The sequence below is a fragment of the Lepus europaeus genome, chromosome 5, assembly GCF_033115175.1.
Source record: "Lepus europaeus isolate LE1 chromosome 5, mLepTim1.pri, whole genome shotgun sequence".
Taxonomy (NCBI): Eukaryota; Metazoa; Chordata; class Mammalia; order Lagomorpha; family Leporidae; genus Lepus; species Lepus europaeus.
Window position 1 is genome coordinate 110,755,757 of NC_084831.1, and position 27,615 is coordinate 110,783,371.

The 27,615-nt window shown below is 50.9% G+C and overlaps 1 protein-coding gene across 1 annotated transcript in view; it reads left to right on the forward strand.

Moving 5' to 3' along the window:
* The window catches only part of PTGFRN (prostaglandin F2 receptor inhibitor), a 77,407-nt gene that overhangs the window by 16,078 nt on the left and 33,714 nt on the right, over positions 1-27,615 (forward strand). Inside the window, exons 2-4 of the mRNA XM_062192045.1 lie at positions 15,255-15,623; positions 18,012-18,425; positions 24,665-25,045. Coding sequence (XP_062048029.1) covers positions 15,255-15,623; positions 18,012-18,425; positions 24,665-25,045 — 1,164 coding nt within the window. The remainder of the gene's footprint in view (positions 1-15,254; positions 15,624-18,011; positions 18,426-24,664; positions 25,046-27,615) is intronic.

Sequence of the window (27,615 nt, forward strand, 5' to 3'; positions counted from 1 at the left end):
GTTCACTCCCCAAATGCCCAAAACAGCTAGGTCTGGGCCAGTGCTCAATTCAGGTCTCCCACGCGGATGGCAGCAGCCCATCTTGGGCCGTCAGCTGCTGCCTTTCAGGGTTGGATTAAAGAAAGTTGGATCAGGAGGGGAGTCAGGACTCAAGCCCAGGAACTCTGATACGGGATGTGAACATCCCACGCGATGTCATAACCAGTATGCCAAGTGCCTCCCCCAGTGACTTGGTCTTCGATTTAAAATTTTTTTTATTGGAAGTCAGAGAGAGGCAGACAGAGATCCCCCCCCCCCCCCACACACACACACTGGTTCCCTCCTTAAATACCCACAACAGTCGGGACCTACACCCGAGCCGGGAGCCAAGAACTCAGTCTGGGTCTCCCGTGAAGGTGACAGAAACCCGGGTGCTTGAGCCATCACCTGCTGCTTGCCAGGGTGCCTATAAGCAGGAAGCTGGCCTAGGAATTAGAGCTGGGACTCAAACTCGGGCATTCTGATGTAGGATGTGGGTGTCCCCAGCTGCATCTTTTTTTTTTTTTTTTAATTTATTTATTGAAAGAGTTACATACAGAGAGGAGGAGAGGCAGAAAGAGGTCTTCCATCTGCTGGTTCACTCCCCAGGTGGCCACAACAGCCGGAGCTGCACCAGTCCGAAGCCAGGAGCTTCTTCTGGGTCTCCCATGTGGGTGCAGGGCCCAAGGACTTGGGCCATTGTCCACTGCTTTGCCAGGCCATAAGCAGAGAACTGAATCGGAAGTGGAGCTGCTGGGACTCGAACCAGCATCCATATTGGAGGCCGACACTGCAGGTAGTGGCTTCACCCATTACACCACAGCGCCATCCCCAAGCTACATTTTTTTTTTTTTTTATTTGACAGGTAGACAGAGAGAGAGAGAAAGAGACAGACAGGTCTTCCTTCTGTTGGTTTACTCCCCAAATGGCCGCAATGGCCAGTGCAGTGCTGATCCGAAGCCAGGAGCCAGGTACTTCTTCCTGGTCTCCCATGTGGGTGCAGGGGCCCAAGCACTTGGGCCATCCTCCACTGCCTTCCCAGGCCATAGCAGAGAGCTGGACTGGAAGAGGAGCAACCAGGACTAGAACCAGTGCCCATATGGGATGCCAGCACCACAGGTGGAGGATTAACCAAGTGAGCCACAGCACCAGCCCCCCAAGCTACATCTTAACAGCTGTGCCACACACCTGCCCTGACCTAGTGTTTAAGAAGCGACTTAGGAACTGCATCTCCTTCTGTCTTCCTGGCCGTTCTTGTCAGTAACTCAGGAGACGATGATGATCTGGTAGCAGCAGCAGAGTGAAGCTGCATTGATTGTGAAGAGCCCATCAGTTCCGATGGAGCGCGGAGTCTGCTTCCTGTCACCTCCTTGCTGTTGTGTTTTCCCCGGGGAGCATGTATGAAGGCTGAGAAGGTTTCTGCCTAGCTATGGCTATGGATAGGGCAGTGGAGCCAGACACTGTCAGGTGCATGGTAAGCGAGAACAAGGCTTACCTCTGGGCCACCCTTCACCTTTCCACCCTGTTATGCTGCCTCTCCCTTGTGTTTCTGTAGCCAGGCACAGGCTAGCAAGGACTCAGGGAGTGTCTTTGATGGTAATCTGAGCCTCTGGGAAAAATAAAAGACTTTGTGAGATCTAATGGCCACACCTGGACTTTATCATCACTCAGAGTCCTTTCACCTTTTTGATTGTCAACTCTGATATTTCCGTCTGTGGCTGCAAACTCTTGCCTTTATACCTTTCATATTCCCTCTGTCTTTTGAACCTACTCTTCATCCTCTGACTTTGTGCATTTCTCTTTTACTGGGCCATTCTCACTCGAGTTGACTCCTCATCCTGGGGGGTCTCTGGTCGTCAGCCGTGAACTGTGACCCTTCTAGGGCTCTCGGCCATATTTCTTTGCAAGTGCTCATATTGTGTTTGAGTGACACACCAGTCTTCGTGGATACACCTGAGCTTCATCGTCTTGCTGAGGAGTCTCAAAGCCTACCCCGCTGAGTTTCTAACAAAGGACGACGTCTTATTCTATTGCCTCTGATGCTTTATCTAAACCTTTCCTGTGATCTTCAGCATCGGACCCCTTTCCACTACTCTCCTGAGCCAACAGAGAGCAACCAAGGGTTCTTCAAGCTTTTTACCCCAAAACTTCTCTGTTCTTATTCATTCTTTCCTCCTTCTTTTTTTTTTTTTTTTTTTAATTTATTTATTTGAAAAGCAGAGCAAGAGTGAGAGAGAGAGTGAGCTTCCATCTGCTGGTTCACTCTCCAGATGCCCACAGAAGCTGGAGCTGGGCTAGGCTGAAGCCAGAAGCTTGGAATTCCATCTGCGTCTCCCCCATGGGTGGCAGAGGCCTAAACACTTGGGCCGTCATCCTGGGCCCCCCAGGATGTATTAGCAGGAAGCTGGATCAGAAGTGCAGGTGCCAGGACCCAACTGGCACTTCCATATGGGATGCGGGTTTCCCAGGAGAAACTTAACCTGCTGAGCAGCAACACTTATTGCCTTTCCACCTTCCAACCTGGAAAAAGTACAGGCTCTGTCTTTGACTCCCTTCTTTCCCTGTGTGACCCCACGCAACCCGTGACTTTAAATACTACCTATCTGCTGATGACTCTTCAATGCATAACTCTTGCTTGGACCTCCCCTGAGCTCCAGCCTTAACTATGCAATTGCCTATACCACTGCACCTCCCTGTGGAGTCTAACAGAGACATCAGATATAAAATGACCAGAAGAGGGCTGAGTGTGTGGCACAGAGGTTAAGATGCCACTTGGGATGCCTGCATCCTGTGGAAGATGCACACTGAGTTCTGGGCTCCCGGGTTTAACCTAGATCAGCCCTGGCTGTTGTAGGTATTTGTGGAGTGAACTGGCTGATGGAAGATCGATCTCTCTCTCCCTCTCAAATACATATGAATGAATAATGGTAAAGTCAAATAATTGGTTTTTAAATAGCCCAGACAAGAGCCCGGCTCTGCCCGGTGCAGGCCTGCTTCCCTCAGGTTGCTCCAGGCGTCTCTGTAAGTGGCCTCACCGCACACGGAGGTGCTCAGGCCGCAAGTCTAGATCATCCTCATTTCCTGTCTTCCTCACTCCCCGTGTTCAAGAGGCCAGCGTGTTTTCCCTTTATACGCCAGCATTGTCCCAAGCCCACCTACCCTTGAGCATCACCAGCTTCAGCCCGAGGCCTGGTGTCCACCAGCTTTTGCTTGGTCTCCCGTCGTTTCCGTCCGGTTGGTGACCTTGCTTCCAGAGTGGCTTGGCTGGGATCTTTCACACAGCGGCCAGGCTTTCCCATTCCCCTGTTGATGGAATCCTCGGCTCAGCCACAACCCAGGGTCCCTGCCCGCTGCTCTTTATGGTGCAGTCACTCTCATCTCGTTCTGCCCCTGGAACTGGCCAGCCATGGCCACTGTGGATGGAGCTTTCATGTTTGCTGTCCTCGCTGTCTGGAGCATTCTTGCTCCAGAGCCTCAGCCACTGTTTCTGCTGTTTGGGCTGAAGTCAAACCTGACCCTCTCAGAGACGCCATTCCTGACCACACCTGGCCCTGGTCACTGCTGTGTTGCTGTACTGGGACTCAATGGGCTCTATTGGTGGCCTTGTTTCCTCACTCTCTCCTTACTGGAATGTAAGCTGCTTGTAAGCAGGACTCCTGTATTCTCTCTCTCTCCCTCTCTCTCTGTTTTTCTCTCTGAAAGATGTGTTTATCTGAAAGGCAGACTGACTGATAGAGACAAAGAGGTCTTCCATTCTTCCATTCTTTGGCTCACTCCCCAAATGGCTCATGCTGCGCCAGGCCGAAACCAGGAGCCAGGAGCTTCTTCTGGGTCCTCCACGTGGGTGCAGGGGCCCAAGGACTTGGCCATCCTCCACTGCCTTCCCAGGTGCATTAGCAGGGAGCTGGACCGGCTATGGAACAGCCAGGACTCGAACCAGCTAATAGGAGATACCTATGTCACAGGTATCAGCTTAACCCACTGTATTCCAACGCCAGCCCCCCAAGCAGGACTCTTGGCCTCATGCCTGCAGTGCCCACGAGGTGCTCAGGCTGAGTAGCTGCCTTCCCAGGACAAACCTCCCAGCTGTGCCCTGGGTCTCCTGTTGCCTGCCCTTGTCTTTCCCTCAGCGCGCCCTCTCTTCCTGCATCTCTGGCTGCCCCCTCTCCCTTGGCTCGCACTCTGAATCCCGCCCCGCACCACTGTGTGTTCCTAGCGATCACCCAGGCGTCCGTTTGCTTGTCTTCTTGGCTGCCAGCCTCCGTGGCTTTCCTGCGTGTTGGACATTGCTGGTCCTTTTCTTTTCCAAACAGAAACACGGTGGTGCACGGCAGATACTGTGCAGCACAGGTCAGCCTAGCAAGCAGCTCCTGCCTTGAAGGAGCTTGAGGCCACCTTGAAGTCGACAGGTAGGTCCGTGAGTAAGACAGTAGATGCTGCTCCCAACCTGTCCTTGAAGTTCCTGCATCCCTGGACGGCTAGTTTTCTTCCCAGCCGGCTGCTGACTCTTCCCTCTGCTTGTATCTTGACCATTGGAGTTGACCGTGGTCTTATCCCTTTCCCTCTTGTCTGTTCTCGCCTCTTGGTGACCTCATTAACTCCCACATTGTCATGGTCAGGCTAGCTTCTTTTTGCCCACCTCCCTACATACGTGGGGTTCCGCCTTCAGGTTAGACGCGCATTTTTTAGGGACTGCCATTCCAGCTGCCCGATGGGCTGTGCAGATCTCACCGACTCTTTCTCCATCCTGTTTCCTTTAGAAAATAGTTCTCGGCCGGCGCCACGGCTCACTAGGCTAATCCTCCACCTTGCAGCGCCGGCACACCGGGTTCTAGTCCTGGTCGGGGCACCGATCCTGTCCCGGTTGCCCCTCTTCCAGGCCAGCTCTCTGCTGTGGCCAGGGAGTGCAGTGGAGGATGGCCCAAGTCCTTGGGCCCTGCACCCCATGGGAGACCAGGAGAAGCACCTGGCTCCTGCCATCGGATCAGCGCGGTGCGCCGGCCGCAGCGCGCCTACCGTGGCGGCCATTGGAGGGTGAACCAACGGCAAAGGAAGACCTTTCTCTCTGTCTCTCTTTCACTGTCCACTCTGCCTGTCAAAAATTTAAAAAAAGAAAAAGAAAATAGTTCTCACCAGCTGTTGACCTCCCTGTGACCTCTCTGTTGCCGCCAGCTGACCCTTCCTCTCACACAGCTCTAAGAGCAGCTGCCTTTCCACCCCTGGCGTTGTCCTTGTTTGGTTCTTGTTGCCTCTCCCCGGTCAGCTGGCTAGCGGGCTCCCGAATGCTCCCTGGACCTCCAGGTCTACACTGTCGTGTGCCCTGGAGATCCTGCTCATCACTGCTCCGGTGCTTGACCACGTGACCCCTCCTAGCGCTTTGCATTGGCTGCCCCCTTATCTCCAGCCACCTTCCTGCTCTGTGTCCCCTGTTCAACCTCCCCTCTCCCAGCCACTTTTCAAAGGTCCGGTTTGGATATGGACCCTGCAGCAGGCCTTCCATGGGAATGCCCTCTTTTCCTTTTGAGTGCCGTGTCCCTTGTTAGTAGCTCACATGCTCCCTGTGTGACAGCTTTCCTGCACACGTTATTGATCTTCCCGTGTGACAGGTGGGTGACTTTCCTGCACATGTTACTGCTCTCCCCACAGGACAGGCGACTTAGAAGAAGATCCTGATTTACCTTCCTCTCTCTCGTGTCTCCTGGCACGGGGGCTTCTTGCTCAATAGTTGTCTGTTGGATGAGTAATATGCGTGTTGTCTTAGGCTTGTCTAAGGAAGGCCCTAGCTGGGCTTTTTTATTGTTTTTTTTTTTTCTTCCTTAAGTCTAAGCGCTGCTCTAGTATAACCATATTTGCTTTCTGATGGGGTTTTGAAGCACTGCCATATGTGACTTCATTACACATTCTCTGCTGGCAGTAGCTTGTCTAATGTGTGCATTGCTGCATTTTCGTCACTTAGGGACTGCCTAGATGAAAGCTGGCCTGGTTCTTCCCTGCCAGGCCTCTCTCGGTGGCAGACTTGGGGAGGCAGAGGTCTGGTAAAGGCAGCGTAAGGGTGCGCAGGTTGACCTGTGTGCACTGAGAGCGCCAAGGGCCCCACCTCCTGAGGGCCTTTTAAGGCCTGCCGAAGGGGGATTTAGCTGTCCTTTTACAAGGCAAATGGAGATACCTTAAGCCCTTAAGTTTCAATCTTTCAGTGCTACCTGTACCACGGGATTCAATAGCTGCCGATTCTTATCTTCCAAATGGTTCAGATTGGAGAGTCAGATTGTGTGTGTCAGATTGTGTGCGGCTCAGTGAGATGATAAACTTGAGCAATAATGGAAACAACTGCAAGACTCCTTGGCGGAGATGCTGCACTCCAGAAGCCTTGACTGAGAATCATGTTGGCGATAATCTGAGAAATTATTTCCCGTGGATATCAAGAGGAGGTGGAAGGGGCAGATAAAGTTTAGTCTTATTGGTTGTCTCTCTTAATGAGCCCTCACTGTTGCCAATAGCACTATGCGATCACGTTCCAGGAGTAGATGTTTACCTTGAAAGCCTGGTACCACCCATTCCCTGTGATAGAAGAAAGCTCAGGGCATTTAATTACTCTCAGTATTCCAAAGGTAGGGAAGTGGTTATCTGGACACAGTTAATTCTTGGTTTTTAAGTAACTACTGCTGAGAAGTCAGAGCACAGGGCTTGTAGGATTTTGGGATAAAGTCCCCTTCACCATTTTTGAGTGTGAGTGTAAAATGTGAAGGTTGTCCATCAGATAACATTTGAAGAAATTGAAAATTGTTTTCTTTTTTAAATTTTATATTTTATCATGTTTATTTGAGAGGCTTAGAGATCGGCAGAGAGCTCCCCTGGTGCATTTCCTCTGGTTCATTTCCCCAAATGACTGCAACAGCGTAGGCTGAGCCAGGCCAGAGGCAGAAGCCCGGAGCTCTGAGTCTTCCAGATGGGTGGCAAGGAACCAGCTGGGTGCATCGGCCACATGAACCTGAGCTTGAATCCCTCTTGTGATGGCTGTTAACAACCTTTCTGTAGGCCATTCAACTTCTTCAGTCTCCGTTTTCCTCATATAAGTGACAGGGGTGGCAATATTACCCGATGAATGTGTCTGGGCGTTAATTAAGGTAACTTGTGAGTAGTGCGTGGCTCAGTGCGTGGCGTGTAAGAGACCAACAGCACATTATTATTGCTCCTCTTCACTCTAGCCCAGTCTCGGTTTTGAGAAGAGACCTGGATATTTGATAATAAACCAAACTGAATATATTACAAAATAAATACATGAAAAATGCTTATGATTTTAGCTAAAGTTGTAGATTTTTGAAAGATATATTTATTTATTTCAAAGATAGGGTTGTGGAGGGTGAAGGGAAGGCAGAGACCTTCCATCTGCTGATTCATTCCCCAGATGGATACAGCAACTGGGACTGGGACTGGGCCAGGCCGAAGCTAGGAGCCTGGAACTCCATCTACATCTCCCATGTGGGTGGCAGGGGCCCAGCTGCTTGGACCATCTTCTGCTGCTTTCCTAGGAGCATTTACAGAGAGCTGGATTGGAAGTGGAGCAGCCAGGACTTGAACTGATGCTCATACTGGGTGCTGGCATCATGGGCAGCAGGTTAACCCTCTGTACAAACAATGCTGGCCCCTCTAGGTTATCCAGTTAATCAAATATTTCTTATTATTCCATTTCCTTCCTATCAGTTTGCTATTCATTGTTTGTGGTTACCCTAGACATTAGAACATGCACTGCCCACTTATTAGTGTCCACCAGTAGTCCTTTCACCATTTCCTGGATAATCAAAGACCTTGGATATCCGAGGTCCAGTTTATTCTACCCCTCCCCTCACTTTTTATGCTATTGATGACATGTTTTAGTTATGTGTATTTTGAACTCCTGAAGACACTGTTTATATCGTATAGCTAGTATTCAATAGTTGCCTACGTAGTCTGTTGTTCTTCTACCTTCTTATATTTCTTTTTTTTTAAATAAAGATTTATTCATTTATTTGAAAGTCAGAGTTAGGGAGAAAGAGAAGTCCTCCATCTGCTCCTTAACTCCCCAAATGGCAGCAACAGCCAGGGCTAGGCCAGGTTGAAACCAGGAGCCAGGAGCTTCTTCTGAGTCTCCCGTGTGGTTGCAGGGGCACAGGCACTTGGGCCATCTTCTACTGCTTTCCCAGGTGCATTAGCAGGGAGCTGGATTGGAAGTGAAGCAGTCAAGACTGGAACCGGCACCCATACGGGATGCCGCGCTGCAGATAGCAGTTTAACTCGCTGAGCCACAGTGCTGGCCCCTGTAGCTGTTTTTTTAAAACTAGTTTGTTTGTTTTTAAAATTTATTTATATTTATGCAAAAGGCAGAGTGACAGATACAGGTCTTGCTTCTGCTGGTTCACTTCCCAATGCCTACTTCAGCCAGGGCTGAGCCAACCAGAGCCAGGAACTCCATCCGGGTCTCCCACACAGGTGGCAAGGACCCAGGTGTTTGAGTCATCATTTGCTGTCTCCCAGGGTGTGCACTAGCAGAAAGCTGGGATCAGAAGTGGAGGTGGAACTGCACCCCAGGTGTGCTGATAGAAGAGGCGGGTGCCCAAGTCCAGTTTAACCTGCTGCGCTGCAACTCCGGCCACTCTAAATGGCTCTTATTTTCTGGGGAAAGAATGTACAATGATTCATTAACAGGTAACTTTTTATTGTGTTAAATTTTTGAAAAAATTTATTTATTGATATAGTTACAGAAAGGCAGAGGCAGAGAGAGAGGTCTTCCATCTGCTGGTTCACTCCCCAAATGGCTGCGGCCTGAGCTGGGCCGATCTGAAGCCAGGAGCCAGGAGCTTTTTCCAGGTCTCCCACATGAGTGCAGGGGCCCAGGAACTTGGGCCATCTTCTACTGCTTTCCCAGGCCACAGCAGAGAGCTGGATCAGAATTGGAGTAGCTGGGACTCTAACCGGGTGCCCATATGGGGTGTCAGCCCGGCAGGTGGAAGCTTCACCCACTATGCCACAGCGCGAGCACTTCTGGTATTAAATTTTAATGGGATTTTATCATGGATTCTCGTGTCACTGAACAACGTAGTGTTTGTTTTGTTTTGTTTTGTTTTGTTTTAAGATTTATTTATTTATTTATTTGAAAGGCAGAGTTACGGAGAGGCCGAGGCAGAGAGAGAGAGAGAGAGAGAGAGAGAGGTCTTTCATCTGCTGGTTCACTCCCCAAATGGCTACAATGTCTGGAGCTGTGCCAAACCAAAGCCAGAAGCCTGGAACTTCCGGGTCTCCCATACGAGTGCAGGGGCCCAAGCACTTGGGCTGTCCTCTACTGCTTTCCCAGGCCGTAGCAAAGAGCTGGATGGGAAGTAGAGCAGCCAGGACTTGAATGAGCACCCATATGGGATGCCAGCACTGCAGGCAGTGGCTTTACCTGCTGTGCCACAGTGCTGGCCCCCAAAACTGGTGTTTTCAATAGTATTTTTAAGGCTGGTTGAGAAATGGTTTTTGTATGAAGGTTTCTAACATTGACTCCTGAAAACAAATAAGGTCATAGTATTAAATTGTTGCTTAAAGACATCTTTATGGGGTGCTAAACTAATACAGTTTAGGTACAGAAATGTATTGAGCTCTCGATTTGAAACACTGGGAGTATTCGGCAAACTAGAGGAACATTTTCCTTTCCTTTTTTTCTCAGTTATCAACTGTTACAAAAGGTTTTGACAAAAAATTGGCAACGTGTGACTATGTAGATATTCTTTTTGATTTGAAAAGAACCATATGCTTTATTTTTTATAAGCTATATTTATTTTTCAGTATCATTAGCTCTTATTTAACCATATTAAAGGAAGTCTGTGCTAAATACCAGATTGTTTGTGGCAAACTGGAATTCTGTTACCAAAATTTAAACTCTTGATTTGCATGGATGAGGCAACATCCCCGCTCTGCATGCAAGACACTGCTCAGGTTTATGTCTTCCGATTAGAATTTGATCTTTCAAGCATCTGTTCATATCTGCTCCACTTTCCCAGTGGCACTATAATGTAGCCATTGTCAGAGGTACTTATGCGGGCTGAGTTGGAACGTGGAGGAAGGAGCACCCAAGTGATCCCAAGGGAGAGGGGAGGCTTCACAGAGGAGGGAGTGCTGGGAGGCCAGGCCAGATGAAGGAAGCCCAGGGGAGCACAGTGTTTCCAGAACGTGAAGGGCTCCCTTTGTCCAAGTATGAGCATGAGGGAGTGGCAGGATGCTGGCTGTGAGCATGGCTGTGGGCCAGGTGGTGGACGATCGTGTGTACCTTTTAGTCGTTCCTTTAGTAAGGACTTACTGAAATATGTAGACTTACTTTGTACAAGGCCCTTTGCAAGCAGCGAAATTCAGCAGTGAACACACAGATAACAGCCAGTGTGTATGGAGCGAGTGTTTGGCACAGTGGTTAAGTCACCCTTGGGACACCCACGTTCACATTGGAGTGCCTGGTTCCAGTCCTGGCTCCTCTTCTGACCCAGCTTCCTGCTAATCTGCATCTGGGAGGCGGCAGGTGACGGCTCGAGCTTGGATTCCTGCCCTCCTTGTGGGAAACCTGAACTGAGTTCCAAGTCCTTGCTTTTGTGCTGGCCAAGTGCTGCTGTTGCAGGCATTTGGAGAATGAACCAGCAGATGGGAGATGTTTTTCTGTGTCTCCCTGCCTTTCAAATAAAATGAAAACAGATTTTTTTTTTTTAAGAGTCACTGCTTATATGAAACAAATATTCTAAATGGGAAAAACAAGACAATAATAGTAAAAATGTCAAAATGCACATGTAGTATATGAGTGATAAATGATAAGAAAATTCGAGAGGGGCAAGAATGGAGGTGAGGTTGTCGTTTTAGGATGGTTGGGAAAGGCCTCTCCAAGCAGACAGCCTGGGAATAAAGATCGGAGGCTGGTGAAGAAGCCGGTGGGGTGGATGTCTTAAGAATGTCCTGGGCATGGGGCTGGGTTAAGCATTTGCCTGTGGCACTGGCATCCCATATGGGTACCAGTTTGAGTCCTGGCTGCTCCACTTCTAATCCAGCTCCCTGCTGATGGCCTGGGAAAGCAGTGGAAGATAGCCCAAGTCCTTGGGCCCCTGCACCCTGTGGGACCTAAGAAACTGCTGGCTTCAGCTCAGCTCCAGCTGATGCGGCCATCTGGAGAGTGAACCAGTGGGTGGAAGATTTCCCTCTCTGTAACTCTACCTCTCAAATACATAAGCAAAAATTAAAAAAAAAAAAAAAATGTCCTGGGCTGAGGCAATATGCAAAGGCCCTGAGGTTAGAGTGGGTGGGTCTTTTTAGTCCAAGGAACCCAGAGGAGGAAAATATGGCTGGTGTAGTGGAGAGGGGGAGAAGAGCAAAGGGGGCCCGGCCCTCCGGGGCTTGGTGGCCTCTGTTTGGATCGTGGGTTCTTTCTGGATGAGATGTGGAGTGACTGGAGAGTTCTGACCCAGGAGTCATGTCTTTAAAGGATCACTTTGTTGGGGCTGGCACTATGGCTTAGTAGGTTAAGCGTACTCCTGCAATGCTGGCATCCCATAGGGGCATTAGTTTGGGTCTTGGCTGCTCCACTCCAATCCAGCTCCCCGCTATGGTCTGAGAAAGCAGTGGAAAATGGCCCAAGTGCTGGGGCCCCTGCAGCCCCGTGGGAGACCCAAAGGATGCTCCTGGCTCCTTTGGATCAGCCCTGCTCTGGCCATCTGGGGAGTGAATCAGTGGATGGAAGATCTCTCTCTCTCTCTCTGCCTCTCAAAGAAATGAATAAAAAGATGACTTTGTTGTGTTGAGAGTGGTTAGGAGGGCTGTTGAAATCATGCAGACTCGAAGGGTGGCGGCTTGGCCCAGGGTGTTGAGCCAGGGGTCTGGAGGACCCCACAGGTGACAAGGAAGGAGCTGTGAAAGGCTTGGTCCATGAAGCGATGTAGGATTTGTATGTTAAGCAGATGGTTTTGGCAGCCATGTGGAAGGAGGATTGGAGAGTTGAGACAAGGGGCAGGGTCAGTTCCCAAAGCTGCCGTCTCTAAGAATAAAGACGGAGACAGTACGAGAGCTGTACTGGCTGACGCCTGGAGGTCCTGCAGGCAGTCTCATCGACCCTTGCCAGCGTCTTGGCAAAGGATGGGCATTGAGAAGAGTCAAGTACTGAGCTATCACCTGCTGCTCCCCAGACACATTAGCAGGGGGCTGGATCGGAAGCAGAGGAGCTGGGACTGAAACCAGCACTCTGATATGGGATGCAAGCATCCCAAGCAGTGTTAACTCACTCTGTACCACAGTGTTCATCCCAAATGTATGTGTGTGTGTGTGTGTTGGTTTTTTTTTTTTTTTTTTTTTTTAAGATACATTTATTTGAAAGGTGGGTGAAAGAGAAAAGGAGAGGGTGAGAGAGAGATCTTCTATCTGCTGGTTCTTTCCCAGATAGGCACAATAACCAAGTCTGGCTAAGGCCAGGAGCCAGGAACTGCATTATCCTGGTCTCCCATGTGGGTGGCAGAGGCCCAAGCACTTGGGCCACTGTCCCGGGTGCATTAGCAGGGGGATGGTTTGGAAATGAAGTAGCTAGGCCTCAACTGGCACTCCAATATGGAATGCCAGCATCCCATTGCAGTGGCCTAACCTGCTGTGCCACGTTGCTAATTCCCCCAGATATATCTTATGTTACCATTTTTCACAAACTTTTTGAGGTATTGTCATATTACTTCAGTGCTGTTTTGAGTTACCAATGACAGAAATGAGCTTTAAAAATATGAAGCAGGAAGGGTGGGTATGAGTAGAATTGGAAGAAACTGAAGTCCTCAGTAAGAGGGTGTGTATGTGTTGGGGGTTGGGGGGAGATGGTCTGGAAAGAGTGGCTGGATCCCGCAGCTCAGAAGCTGCATCGGGTCAGTGGGTTGTTCTCTGTCCCCCTCTCTGGCCCCATGGGGTCTCTGATACGTGGCTGGCTCCCGTGGTCTGAGTGAGCCTTGATTCCAGTGGAAGTGGAATGTGTCTGGACCAGAAACTGCAGCATATATGAGCTGGGGGACGTCTGATTTTCCTGGCTCCTGGCTCTGGGATGGAAGGTGTAGGGTCAGCCCCACCTGAGGGACAGGGAGTGCTGGCGCAGGACACAAATGGGAACGGGAGGCGTGGGGACGTGGGTGTTGCCATGAGGGGTGGGGAGGGGGCAGTAGCCTGTTCTAGCAGCTCTCCCACAGTATATGGGCTTTGTTGCTCCATGTTCTGCAGGGAGATAGGCCACACACAAGCGGTGTTACCACCAGCAGCAACTATCTGTAAGGAGGGCCCGTGATGCAGGGTTCTGCAGCTTTTCTTAGAACTGGAGTTCAGGCTGGCCCTGGCCCCAGCTGGGCCCCATGCTCAGCAGGCATATGATCCTCCCACGCTCTTTCTCTTGCATGGCCACTTCCTTTCCCTTCTCAAGGTGAACAGCCATGGGTGAAGAAAGCCAGAAATAGCTTTAAGAAAGTGCTCCTCAACTTTTTTTTTTTTTTTTAACCCTGACCCAAATCAAGATATGAGGTTTTCTTTCATGGTAATCCGATTCACACATAGTTTTCTTTACTTAATAAATCATAATGAAACAGCATGTACCCCTTGCTAAGGGCAGTGTACCCCAACACTTTCCATTCTGTTTAGTTTCATTGGAACTCTTACACGTGCTGGTCACAACCATTACACATTCATTTCACAGCCCAGAGAAGGGTGGCGACCCAGAGTTTGAAAAACATGAATATAGCCCACAAAAAACCAAGCAGCATTAAGACATTGACTGGAGCTGCTACAACAAAGTCCCACAAAAGGGGAACATACAGGATCGAATTCTGTTTCCGCACAGTTGAAGATGGTGGAGTCGGCAGTCTGCCCGCCCCAGAGCCTGGTGGCGGCAGGGGCAGTTTTTGGTGTTCCTTGGCTTGCAGTCTCCTCACCGTCTCTGCCTTCACCCTCACAGGTGTTCTCCTGGGGTGCATGTCTGTGCCCATTACACCCTGTTTAAGGATGGCAGCCACTTTGCATTAGAGACGCACCCTGTTCACTGTGACCTCATCACAGCCAGTTACACCTGCAGAGTCCCCTTCCCAAAGTCCCGTTCCAAGGTCCTGGGGCTTGGGCTTCAGTGTCTGAATTTTGGGTAGGGGACACTATTGCATTTGTAACAAATGATTAAAAAAAAACTAAGACTGAAAAGAAAGTTCCTCTTTTATTGAACCCTTGCTACGCGGCAGAACCTCAATTAGGCACTTTATTACATTCATAAAATGAAGCCTTCTCGCCCCGTCTTAGAGCTGAGGAAGCTGTCTGATAGAAACACAGGTCTCCTTGGTGTCGGAGCCCACGCCTTCTCCCGGGTGCCTTATCGCTCCGGGTGTGCACTGAGCATCAAGAAGGAGCCGCGGTGCTCTTTCTGGTCCTAACTGAAATGTAAAATTAGGCAGTAATTGCACCATGACATCGTTCTGAAGTTCACTGCCGTGAGGTGAGGACTTCTTAAAGGACTCACAGTCGCCAATCCCCAGGGCCCCAGGAGGGGCGTGTGCCTGGGAACACCCGGGAGCCAGCGCTGCCTCGCTCACAGGCCCAGCAGCCAGCCAGGCTCGCTCCCTTTGTGCTGTCCCATCTCCCTTCTGAGTTTAGATCAGAGGGAAGAGTAGAGAGAAGGAAATGAGCCAGAAAATAGAGAATTAATATTTGGTGGAATCGTCATATTTTAAAAGTAATTTATAGACAATGTCAGATAACAGGAGTTAAATCATTTTATCAGCGAGCCGCTCTGGGATTTAGAAATTGGCGTCTATTCTTGTGAATCCGGTCTTGCAGGTCGCAGGGAGTGGGCTATAGAGCTGAGGGTTGATGCATGGTGGGCAGACGTGTAAACCCTTGATTAGCTGTGTGCTTTCCTTTTGCACACGCAGTTCTCCACCAGCCCAGGTGATGTGCTGTGTTGGACAGCAGCGGGAAGAAGAGGCTGGCCGGGTGTTTTGGTTTTGCCTGTTTTAATACCTCAGCGACCTCCCTGTCTATCCTGGGGAGCTGGCTGAGTGAGAGGTGCTCGTTTCAGGGTTGTGTTCCGGCTCATCCTCCCAGGGACGGGCCTAGCCTCCTCCTGCACAGACACCTCCGGCCGCCTCTGTGATTCTGTGCCTGTGAGCAGGAGCCTCCGCGGGGCCGCAAGCTGTTATCCTGGGAAGCCCTTCCATGACGGAAGACCCGCCTCTGTTCTCTTGTCGTTGCAGCCCTGTGTCGGGGGCGCGTGGTGAGAGTCCCCGCGGGGACCCTGGTCCGGGTGGTGGGCACCGAGCTCATCATCCCCTGCAACGTCAGCGACTATGACGGCCCCAGTGAGCAGAATTTCGACTGGAGCTTCTCGTCCTCGGGCAGCAGCTTTGTGGAGCTGGCCAGCACCTGGGAGGCGGGCTTCCCAGCCCAGCCGTACCGGGAGCGGCTGCAGAGGGGCGACATCCTGTTGAGGCGAACGGCCAATGACGCCGTGGAGCTGCACATACGGAACGTCCAGTCCCCGGACCAAGGCCACTACAAGTGCTCGACGCCCAGCACGGATGCCACCGTCCAGGGCAACTATGAGGACACCGTGCAGGTTAAAGGTACAGTACTAAAGAGGGATCACCATGCCCAGGGCCAGGTCTCCCTCTGCCACTTGGCTACAGCTAATTGAACTCCTCTGGGGCTTGGGTCCCCTCCCCGTGTCCGATGGAGTCATAGTGGCTTGCCTGATTGAAGGCAGGTGACTTCTGAGGGCCCGGTATGACCCCGCAGCGTCTCACAGCCAGGGGGTGAAATAGCTTGGGTGGTACTGGGGAGCCCAGCTCTGGTAGTTTGTGCTCTTGAGTCCAGTTGCATGCCGGACTACTTGTCAGCTGTGTGGCCATGAGCATGACCAACCTCAGCTTCCTCCCTGTGCCGCCATGTCCACCTTCAAGGTTGTGAAGAAGTGGTAAGGTGCAAGAGCCATTGCACAGAGCCCTAGTAAGTGTTCAGGGGTGACAAGGAGGGGGTGCCCAGGATGATGTTTGGGTTCATGGGCAGAACAGAAGCTTTGAAGTGCAGGTCTTTGTGACCTTCCTGGTTTAAGGACCTGTTTCTACCAGACGTCGTATGTGTTCTGCAGAGAGAGCATGATATGGTCATGGCCAGCTTGCTGTCTTGACCATGCTGTGTGTACGGGATGTTTGGGGTTTACTTTTGGTTTTGCCATTGTCCGTGTCCTCTTAAGATTTACTTTCAGTTCTCTGAATGTTCAGTTCACATTTAATTCTCTGAATCCCTGTAAAGAAGGTAAGGGCAGGATATTCCATGATTTAGTCGCGAGGAAATGAAAGAACGTAGAGTAATTACTTGCCCAAAATCACACAGCTAACTAGCGAATGAGCAAGAACAAAGAATTTTAATTGGAGGCTGACAAAATAGAAGATTATTATTATTACCCAATTATGCATTTATTTGTGCCCTGCCATATTCCCCCTGAAAATTATATCTGAGTAGCAATGGATATAATTATCAGGAATGCAGAAAACGTGCATGATGATATAAAAAGACAGCGCTGGTCCGGGCACTCGTTCCCTCTGTAGCGATTTGTTGAACCTGCCCATATCTCAGATGCTGTTCGCTCACTGGGCAGGCGAGGGGACAGAGCGGCCACATCTGTTCAGTAGGTTTTAAAACCGGGAAACCTCAGATTTCCTGATACTGCTCCCTCACAGCTGTAGAGAATCCTGAGTTTGTTTTTAATAAAATAGTCCCCTAAGACCTGCTCGCATTGGGGTTAAATCATGCAACATGTCACACCTCTGTTAGGCCAGATGTGCCTTTGTCTTCCCTTGCAATCCCCATCTTAGGAGGGAGAGAGTAGCAGCAGAATTCCCCCCCACCTCTTGAGTGGTTCCGTTTCTTCTGCAGTCTCTGGGAGAAGGAGGAGGAGGAGGAAGGCTTAGCTCATGTACGCAGGTGGGTGATCATGAGGGAGCTTGGCTGGCTGCCCAGGGGGAGTCTCTGGCAGGCTCTGTGCATGGTCCCAAGTGTGTGTGGCCTTCAGTTTTATGGGTCTTAACTGCTCCTCTTGCCCTGAACTGCCAACTGGCCTTGAGAACCGAGTCGTGTTAGCCACACTCACAGACTGATGTAGATACTAGAAGGTTGTTATGTTCATTTTGCAGTAGAGTTGGATCTCTGGGAAAAATGTTTTTGCATCCCCCTTCATGGGGACGCTGAGATGGTCTCTGGGTGTGGAACGGGGAACAACCCAAGAGGTAGCGGCTAGTGGTGTTTGAGGAGTCGAGATCTCGCCCAGCTGCCAGGCCAGCCCCCTAGATCCTCCCAGCCCTTGGTAGAGGCCCCCTCCCTGGCTGTCCGAGGTCCAGTGCTTCCCGCTTCTCTTCCTAATAGCTCTCCCTGAGGCTTCCTTTCCCCAGGCTCTGAGGCCGAGGAGTCCTGTGCTCTCCCTGGCTGGCCACTGCCCCGTGGGTGCCTGCCCCAGGCCTTCAGCCGCAGGCAGCTCCCACCGTCCTAACTCCTGACTTGCAGACTGGGCAGGTTCCCTCCCGCAGCCCTGTGTCCTCACTCAAGGGGTGTCTGGTTGTCCCACCCTGTCATTTTATCATGACTGCGAGGTGCCAGCCACCATCCTGACACCTTGTCCTCTCTGACACCCTCCAGTTTCACAGCAGCTCCCTGAGGACTGTCCAGCTGTCAAGTCCCTTTCAGGAAACTGAGGCACGGGGGTGAGACATGGGGATGAAGAGACGTCTTCAAAAGAAGTCTTCGCCACCTTGTGCTGCCAGGGGGTTTTATTAGTGTCTAGTTTTTTTGGTCCTGCTTCAAGTCAGCAAGTCAGTTGATTATAGATGAGTAGAAGAGGAGGAGACTGTCTCCGTTTGCAGCCGTGGTCATGGCTGGCGGCCAGGGCGTCCTGGCAGGTGTGGCCTTTGCTGCAGGGGTGCTGTGAGCAGCTGGCTCATCCTCTTCTCTCCCTGCAGTGCTACCCGACGCCCTGCACTTGGGCCCAAGCGCGAGGCCCGCCCCCAGCCTGAGCCTGCGGGAAGGGGAGCCCTTTGAGCTGCGCTGCACAGCTTCCTCGGCCTCGCCGCTGCACACGCACCTGGCGGTACTGTGGGAGCTGCACCGCGGCCCCGCCCATCGGAGCGTCCTGGCCCTGACCCACGAGGGCAGGTTCCGCCCGGGCCCCGGCTACGAGCAGCGCTATCACAGCGGGGACGTGCGCCTAGACACCGCCGGCAGTGACGCCTACCGCCTCTCCGTGTCCCGAGCGCTGTCCGCCGATCAGGGCACCTACAGGTGCATTGTCAGCGAGTGGATTACAGAGCAGGGCAGCTGGCAAGAAATCCAGGAAAAGGCCGTGGAGGTAGCCACCGTGGTGATGCAGCCAACAGGTGAGCGCCTGGAAAGGCTATACTGCAGACTGTGTGTTGCTTTGTGACGCTGATGGATGGTGTGAAGAACTAGCCAGGGAGCCCCATCTTTTTCTGACAGTAATTATTTCCACTTCTGGTTGACGGTGCAAGGAGCCGGGTGCTACTGATAGTTTGTTTGGTGAAGGGTGCATTTGTTCTGTGCAGTTTGCTGAGGGGCACGTTGTTCTGTGCTATGTGCTCAGTTTTGCTTTGCAGCTGCTTTTGTCTGAATGTGTGCCCATGGGGAGCTGTAGCTCATATGTGAGAGTATGCCAGAAAGTTCATGGAAAATGTAATTAAAAAGTACGTTTGTTTCAGTGTGAAATTTTTGAAATCATGCATAATTTTTTCATAATATGTACTTCCATGAACTTTTTGAAAATTCTTTGCATGGATTTGAAAATTGTTTTATACAACCAAAAAAAAAAAAAAAAAAACCAAACCTTGCCTTTTTAAAAAAGATTACTTATTTTTATTTATTTGAAAGAGAGACACTCAGAGAGAAAGATATAAATCTTCCATCTGCTGATTCACTCCCCAAATGACCACAACAGCTGGGCCTAGGCCAGGCCAAAGCCAGGAGCCCAGGTGACAGGAACCCAAGTACATGAACCATCATTTGCTGCCTCCCAGGCTGCACAGGAGCAGGAACCTGGATAAGAAGCAGAGGAGCTGGTGCTGAAAGCCAGGCGCTCACTGCTGCCCGTGCCTGCCGCTTTAACTCCGTGTTCCGCAGACATTCTGCAGTGCCCCGGTAACCCCGCGGCAGTGCCTTCCCTCCGAGGTCACGTCCACCAGTCCCTCTACCAGAGTGAGGTCCCACCTGCTGCACAGAGGGGCTTTGAGGTGTGTCTGTTCACACGCTGTCCCCTCAACTTTATCTGTTTGCTGTCCTTAGTCCCTGCATCTCTGCCTTTGCCCGCAGCCACTGGTTGATCCGTGCTCACTGCAAAGCTTCTCACATATCCGAATCCTCTGGGCTTGCTTTTGGGGCCCTTTGGGCGTGCCCTCCCCTGTTGGGTGAGGTGCTGTCTAGGGCTGGGCCTCTTGGTGCTTTGCTGTGTCATCCACACCCCAAAGGCATCCGGGCTTGGGGTTTCTTTCTTTTCTTTTTTTAAAGATTTATTTTATTTATTTGAAACCAAAGCTAGGAGCCAGGAGCTTCTTCCTGGTCTCCCACAAGGGCGCAGAGGCACAAGCACTTGGGCCATCTGCTGCTGCTTTCCCAGGTGCATTAGCACAGAACTGGATTGGAAGTGGAGCAGCCCGGACCTGAACTGGTACCTGTAAGGGATGCTGGCATTACAAGTGTCTGCTCAATGTGCTGTGCTACAGTGTCAGCCCCAGGGCTTGGAGTTTCTACAAGAAGTTCTTTGTCTTGGGATTCAGTCTTTTTTTTTTTTAAGCTCCCCCATTACAGCTGCAGAAGTAATTAAGAAAGTAGAAAATGCATTTTAGAAAACACACTTAAACAAATAAGAACTTGAAGCCATTGTGGTCTCACTGTTCAGTAGGCATTGATGGAGAACTTCCTGTGGCTCAGCTCTGTGCCGGGCCCTGGGAGACCAGGAGCTGGAGTCTCGTTCCCAGGCCCCGTGGAGCTTGCAGCTTCAGCAGAGACAAAGTGTGACAAGACCACTGCAGGGCATTGTCGTTGCTGGGGCTGGGTGGACGAGCCGGGTGTTCTGGGAGTCCAGTCTCTTCAGCTCCCATAGTACTTTGCTGCTGTTGCTGCTACCTCCTGTATCTTCAACTGGGAAGACCTTGGCTGGACTCACTTCCTGCGCGTGTGTGGCTGCTCTGCTGCCCAGATGGGAAGAAAGGCAGAAACAGTGTGCACAGGGAGCGTTTTGTCTCTGTAGGCTGCACCATCCTGAGTGCACAGGAGCTGGATCTAGTAGAAATAGGTGCTGAAAGCCAGTTCTTAAGAGCTGGGTCATTGCAGAGAGTGGCGGTCAGTCTTGGCCCCACATGCAGAAACCGCTTGGCCGGTGGGCTCAGGCTGCCTGCCTTGGCATGGTGATCTGCCTGGAACCCGCCCTGAGAGAGCTCCAGCTTTTCAGCTTGCGTGAGATACTTCCAGTGAGGTGGAGGGATTCGGAGTTGCAGCTCTGCAGCGCGTTGTCCTCCTGTGCAGGAATCTCAGTCGTAAAGGTGTTTTTGTTTTGTTTTGTTTTGTTCCCCATTTTGAACACACCTCAAAATCCTTAATATCCTTTTGTAAGACTGGGGCACTGGGCAACATGTAGGCAGGCAGCGGCGTCTGGCTCTCACCCGAGACTTGGGGGGGCTCCCAATTCTTTTGTGCTGTGGATTTCTTTGATGGTCTATGGAGGCCCATAGACCCTATCTCAGAGTAAGCATGCTGTAGTTTGTAAAACATAGTACACAGCTGGCAAAGGAGAGCAATCACGTGGAACTAGTTCTCAAAATATTTTAAGACAGATCTGCTTTTTAGTAATGTTATGCTTCTTTGTTAATGCATTCGTAATAAGATACAGTGGCAGACCTAACCACCAGAGGGATTTCTAAGCAGCGGGGAATGGGAACGCCTTTTCAGGGCGTCTCCAACAGCTATGATGTGATGAGAAGATGTGTGTGATTTCTGTTGGGGACAGAGTCCCAGAGACAGGTAACGCTACACTGGCTTGTTCACACTTTCACCCTGAGAACAGATGCTGTATTGCAGGTAAGGGTAATGCAGAGAAAGGTGGGATCCTGTGTGTCGTCCATGGAAGGTCACAGACTCCCCCCATTCTCTTTGTGGACCAGGTGATGGTGTTCTCTCCCTGGCAGCGTCTGCACCGTCTCTGTCTGGCTGTTCCTGTGTCCCGACCGCTTTGTTAAGATCAGTAGCACGGAGCCCCTGAAACAACAAAGCCGTGTTACCTGTGGTCTGAATGTTGCAGATCTTGCTGCCTAATTTATGAATTCAGTTACAGTCCGTGGGAGAAAGCCAGCACCACGGGCGCCTTTGTCTCACGCCCCTGCTACATTTACAGATCCTTAGAACTGGTTCTTTTTTTCCCCTTCAGCCTGCTCCATCCTGTCCCCTACCAGTAAACCCCTGAATCCAGGATGTGTGGGACCTGTGGTTAGGGGTGCAGCAGATGTGCAGCCACTTGTACAGAGAAAATTACAAGGTGAACTACACAGTTAGAGAGACTCCCTTGCCCGTATTTCTAGAACCTGAAAACTATTGTCTCCGAGCTCACAGTCCACTGCTGCATGTTGAACGGCTCCACTCCCTCCTAAGATCTTTTCCTTCCGTTAACTGTCAGCCCAGTGGAGGTGACTCCAGCAGGACCCCAGGGGCTCTGGTATAGGCAGGGAGGTGGCTAGGAAGGAGCTGAGGTGGCCGGCCCCCACCTGCAGCCTTGCCTGCCCTGCCCAGACCCACCTCTTTCCATGCAGTAGAAAACCACATCTTCTGCAGTTTCACTGGTTAAAAATATCCTTTATGGCTGCCAGTTGCTTTCCTGCAATGACCTTTAGCTCACTATAAGGTCGCTATACTAAAGTGACCCTGGCTGACACTCCCGCCCCCATGATGCACCTGATGCCATGAAACTTCTGAGATTTCCAAAAAAAGGCAAGGAAATGGGCAGCCCTAGAGCCCTACGCCAAACTCTGCCCTTTGAATATTCAGTTAAGCCCTGCCCACCCTCTATGCCTCCCAGTGATTTAAAGGGATGGATCTAAACCCTGTTGAGTGCATCTCTCTTTCTCTCTTTCTCTCTCTCTCTCTCTCATGAATAAATCTTGCTTCTCTGCTGCCCTTTACTTGTGTCTCATCCTTGAATTCCTTCTTGCGTCAAAGACAAGAATGTGGACCCAGCCACCCCACAACGTGACCACAGGGGCTGTGTGTAGAGTGGTTCAAAAGCTACCATCAGGTTACTTTTGGCCCCTTGAAAATGGTGAATGAGGAAGAAGCATTTGGAGGGTGGGTGAAAGGAGAGATGAGGCTTTTTTTTTTTTTTTTTTTTTTTTTAAAGATTTACTTATTTGTTTGAAAGGCAGAGTTACAGAGAGAAAGATCTTCCATCCCCTGGTTCACTCTCCAAACAGCCACAACAGCCAGACTGGACCAGGCTGAAACAAGGAGCCAGGAGCTTCATCTGGTCTCCCACGTGGTTACAGGGGCCCCAGGTCTTGGGCCATCTTCCTCTGCTTTCCCAAGTGCATTAGCAGAGCTGGATTGGAAGTGGAGCAACTGGGACTTGAACTGGAGCCCATATTGCATGCCGGCACTATAGACGGAGGCTTAACCTATGCCACAGCGCCAACCTTGAGATTGGACTTTTAAATTCCTTTCTCTAATACTTTGTCCATTGCATTTCCTGTTATCTCTCAAGGGCATTCTTGAACTTGGCTTGAAATGTTGTCAGGCAGGTGAAAGGTCTTTTCCGAGTTGGGCTCTGGCCTCTGTCCCTGGGCCACTGTGGAGCAGTGGTTGACTGTGACTGTTCTTCTGGAAGGCCAGGGCCGCACCTCCACCTAAATCCTCTGGGAGGTGTTAGCCGTTCAACACCTAAGTAATTGTTCCCACACCATTATCACGAGTTGAATGTTTTTCTACTCTGATTACAGGTGTTCAACTTCGTTTTCAAAACTCTCTGAATAGAGGAAAATGTTTCCATGTAAAAAGCTTCAACAGGGGAATGCTGAAACTAGATCTGCCTTGAGTCTCTGACACCAAACACTTCAGTGCTTTGTCTAAATATAGTTGGCTTTTAATTATCCACGCTAATGAGAGAAAGCAGTAGCATGGATAATCCAAAGACCATTGTGTTTTGGTTTCAGGTTGTGTGTCGGGTGCTTGACTTTTAGGTGGGTATGTCTATTGAAATAAATGGCATTCCAAATACATTACATGTTGAAGACTTGGTTCATAAGGAAAATTGTTTGATTTCACTTTCCTGGCCCTTCTCTTAGGACTTTTCCCTTTTTACACATAAATTGGTTTCACTGGCACCTCCTTCCCTGTTTTCTAGGCCCCAGCCGACACCATGCGTGGGTCGCAGTCAGAACTAAGTTGTCGGGGCTGGTGTTTGGTACAGCAGTTAAACCACTGCTTGGGATGTCCACATCCCAGATTGGAGAGCCTGGTTTTGGCTCTGCCTCCCATTTCAGCTTTTTGCTAACGTGCACCCCGACAGGCAGCAGATTTAAGTAGTTGGGTCCCTGCCACCCACATGGGAGACCCAGACTGAGTTCCAGATCCCAGCTCTAGTGTGACTCAGCTCCAGCTGTTGCAGGCATTTGGGGAGTGGACCAGCAGATGGAAGATCTCGCTGTGTGTCTGCGTCTGTGTCTCTCAAATAAAGAAATAAAAACATTTTTTAAAAGAACTGCATTGCCCTTTTTTTCCTGCAAAATCACCCGCTTTAATGATGCACACAGAGAAAGTGTAATTTCAGTTTCGTGATGTTTGGCAGATTTCTTATAAAGGGCAGAGCCGGAACCACTGTTGTGGTGCAGCGGGTTAGGCTACCACATGCAGTGTCGACATCCATGTTCCACACCACAGTGCTGGTTCAAGTCCTGGCCGCTCTGCTCTCCATCCAGCTCTCTGCCAATGCACCTGGAAAGGCAGTGGGGGATGGCCCAGTGCTTGGGTCCCTGCCATCCACGTGGGAGACCCAGATGCGGTTCTGGCTTCAGCCTGGCCCGGTCTTGGCTGCGGGCGGCCATTTGGGGAGTGAACCAGCAGATGGAAGATCTCTCATTCTCTCTCTCCCTCTGTCTCTCATTCTATCTTTCAAAAACAAATTAAATCTTTAAAAAACAAAAAAAGTTAGGAGCAGATTTCCTGGAAGCAGCCAGCCTAGAGTTGGACCCCAACCCTACCGTGTATTAGCTGTGTGGCCTTCAAGAAGTTACTTAGCTTTTCTGTGCTTCAGTTTTCTTTAAGACAGTGATAATTCCCACCTCCAAAGGTCACTTTGAGAGTTGATCATTCTAAAGCACTCAGAATACTGCTTGGTGTAAAGTAGGTGTATATAAGTGTGTGCTGCTGTTAGCATTTTTGTGGAAAAAAAAATATATATATGCTTCATGAATTTATTCATTAAATAGCTTGCAAATACAGCTGTCCAAAACCTTCTAACGTTGGTGCCAGGAACAGAAACTGAAAAGGAGATGGTCTCTGCGGGAAAGTGGGCGGGGAAAACGTCGTCCCAATCACTTAGATGTGTTTGTTTTTCATTTCCAAGTTCTCCGAGCATCGGTGCCCAGGAACGTGTCTGTGGCTGAAGGCAAGGATCTGGACCTGACCTGCAACATCACCACGGACCGAGCAGACGACGTGCGGCCCGAGGTGACGTGGTACTACAGCAGGACGCCGGACAGCACCTTGCCCGGGCCTCGCGTGCTGGCCCGGCTGGACCGCGACTCCCTGACGCACAGCTCCCCTCACGTTGCTTTGAGTCACGTGGACGCACGCTCCTTCCATTTACTGGTTCGAGATGTTAGCAAAGAAAACTCCGGCTACTATTTCTGCCACGTGGCACTCTGGGTACCGGGCCACAACAGGAGCTGGCACAAGGTGGCAGAGGCCATGTCTGCTGCAGCTGCTGTGGGCGTGACCTGGCTAGGTGAGTGGTGCGGAGCACGGCTCTTGGCCTCCTCCCCAGCTGCTTCTGGCCTTTGCGCTTCCCAGAGGAGCCTGGGCACTCAGCTTTGTGTGTTATTTGGGCATGTGCTCTATCAGGATGAGCATTCTTTAGCTCAGATGAATCCCAGGTGAAACCGGCTACAGTGGAGTCCAGCAGGCAAGGGAGATGTTCAGATAAGAAGGCCTTAGTTGTCTCAACACCCTCATCTGAGAGGATATAGCATCCTTTGTTGTTGAGATTTGCAGGTGCGGAGCCCTGGGGAATGGATTGTTGTTGGACAGAGAATCTGCCATTCCTCCCTCCTCTTCCTAGACTCCTGGCTGCTCCCTGACCAGAGCTGGTGCTTTTCCCAAGCCCAGTTCGGAAAGAGAATTCCTTGGGTTGATGGAATTTTTTCCACTAATACCCTGGAATCCCTGGATGATTGATTGTGTTTGCAGACACCAGTTGTGGGGAGGGGCCTCTTCTCCTGGGTGCGCTCAGCCCAGACACGATCCCCGGGGAGGAGCAGGGGTCTGCCCAGGCTTAGCCGCCCGGTAGCGTGTCGTGTCTGTGAAGATGGCTGGCTGCTCTGTCCCCCGCCACGCCCATCTTCCCATCCCTATCCCACTTGTTTGCCCACTGGGCAAGCTTGTCACCACCTTTTCCAAATTGTTTTCAGTGTCGTTGTGAGTAGATTTAGGAGGGCTGGGGTCCAGTGGGGTGAGGAGAGCTTCACTTCCCACCAGCGGTACTGTGGAGATGGGACCGGCCTGTCAATCAGCGCTCCTCCGTCTTCCCTGAGGAAGGCGTTTGGCGTTGCCCTGAGTACTGGGAGGCAAACAGATCTTCAAAGGCCAGGAGAGCCTTTCCTCCTCTGATGCTGAATAACCTCCCACCCTGAACTCCAGCTCATCCGCAGCTCTGCCTCACCTCTGCATCAGGATCTGTGCTTAGGAGGTAATAGTGTCTGTCCCGTCTGGCTGGCTCTCCCTAGTCAGCCTTGGTTTGCCAACGATGGAGAGTCTGCAAGTAAGACCAGAGGGGACAGGGAGAAGAGCAATAAGATGGCAAGTGGAAGGGCTGGTACAGGCTAAGCCGCCATCTGCGGTGCCAGCATCCCATTTGGGTGCCAGTTTGAGGCTGAGCTGCTCCACTTCCCATCCAGCTCTGTGCTATGGCCTGGGAAAGCAGTAGAAGATGGCCCAAGTCCTTGGGCCCCTGCACCTGCATGGGAGACCCGGAAGAAGCTCCTGGCTTCAGCCTGGCCTAGCCTCTGGCTGTTGTAGCCATCTAGGGAGTGAACCAGCAGATGGAAGATGTTTCTGTCTGTCTCTCCTTCTTTGTAACTCTGCCTTTCAAGGAAATAAATTCTAAAAAGGAAAAAAAAAGTAGGTGGGGCAGGCACATAGGTTAAGCTGTCCCTTGGGATACCTGCATCCCCTGTCAGGGTGCCTGGGTTGAAGGCCTGGCCTAACTTCTGATTCCAGCTTCCTGCTACTATGCACCCTAGGAGGCAGCAGGTGGTCACTTAAATACTACATGGCATTCTGGATGCCTGGCTTTGGCCTGGCGCAACCACAGCTGTTGTGGGCATTTGGGGAGTGAACCAATATGCCAAAGATCTACCAGTGTCTGTCTTGCCTTGCAAATAAATAAAAACAAATTCTTACAAAAAATAAGCAGAAGAGACAGCCCGTTGCAGTGGAGACCAGGCAGGGTGTGAGGGTTCCTGTTAGCAAAGTGATCCTTTGATAGGTGCAAAGGAGAAGGAGCGGGGTTTATGTGGTGAGCTTTTATTCCTGCCGCCTGAAGCCGGTGCAGGAGACTCACCATGAAGTACTGAACTGGAACAAGGCTGGCCCAGCCAGAACTCTCCTTAGCAACCTTCAAAATAAAACAGATGTTGTCAGCACCAAAAGAGGATTTTTCATCTCTGGAGCTGAATCTGTCTCACAGCTCTGATCTTCTGTGCATCGTGTGGCGCTGTCAAAGCCCAGCGCTGGCTCCCCGCGCCCCTCCGCCGTCAATTCCGAATCCCAGCTCCAGGATTTTTTTTTTTTTTGAAAGTGCTGCCTGCACTCCAATTTGAGGGCTTCTTTGAAGTACTGGTGCATTGATCGGGGCGTACCCTGGGGGACATGCAGGGACTGTCAGCAGCGGGGGGGGGGGGGGGGGGGGGCTCTGGGAGGAGGTGGGCTCTTTTAACTAGAAGGGGTTTGTCGAGGGCTGTGCTCTCCAGGGAGTGGAAAGAAATGGAGAGACTAAATTGTGGCAGGGGCTCCGTCCCCATCCTAAGGACCCCGAGGCTCGTTTCCCCAGGAGTTTCTGGCTCACTGTGGTGCCAGTCATCCATGTGCTTGGCCCTCACCGTGGCTGCCAAGCTCAGAACCCTGGCTCCCTGGTGCTTTGCACAGAATAGGCACTCGATGGTGTTGGCTGGACGGGTAGATCAGCCAGAATCGACACATGCATTACGTTGTAAGATGTGTGTGTGTAGGAAAACCGGAATTGTGAAGACAGCAGGAATATTTGACTCGTAGATGACTCAGAGCTGTTGGCCCGTGGGT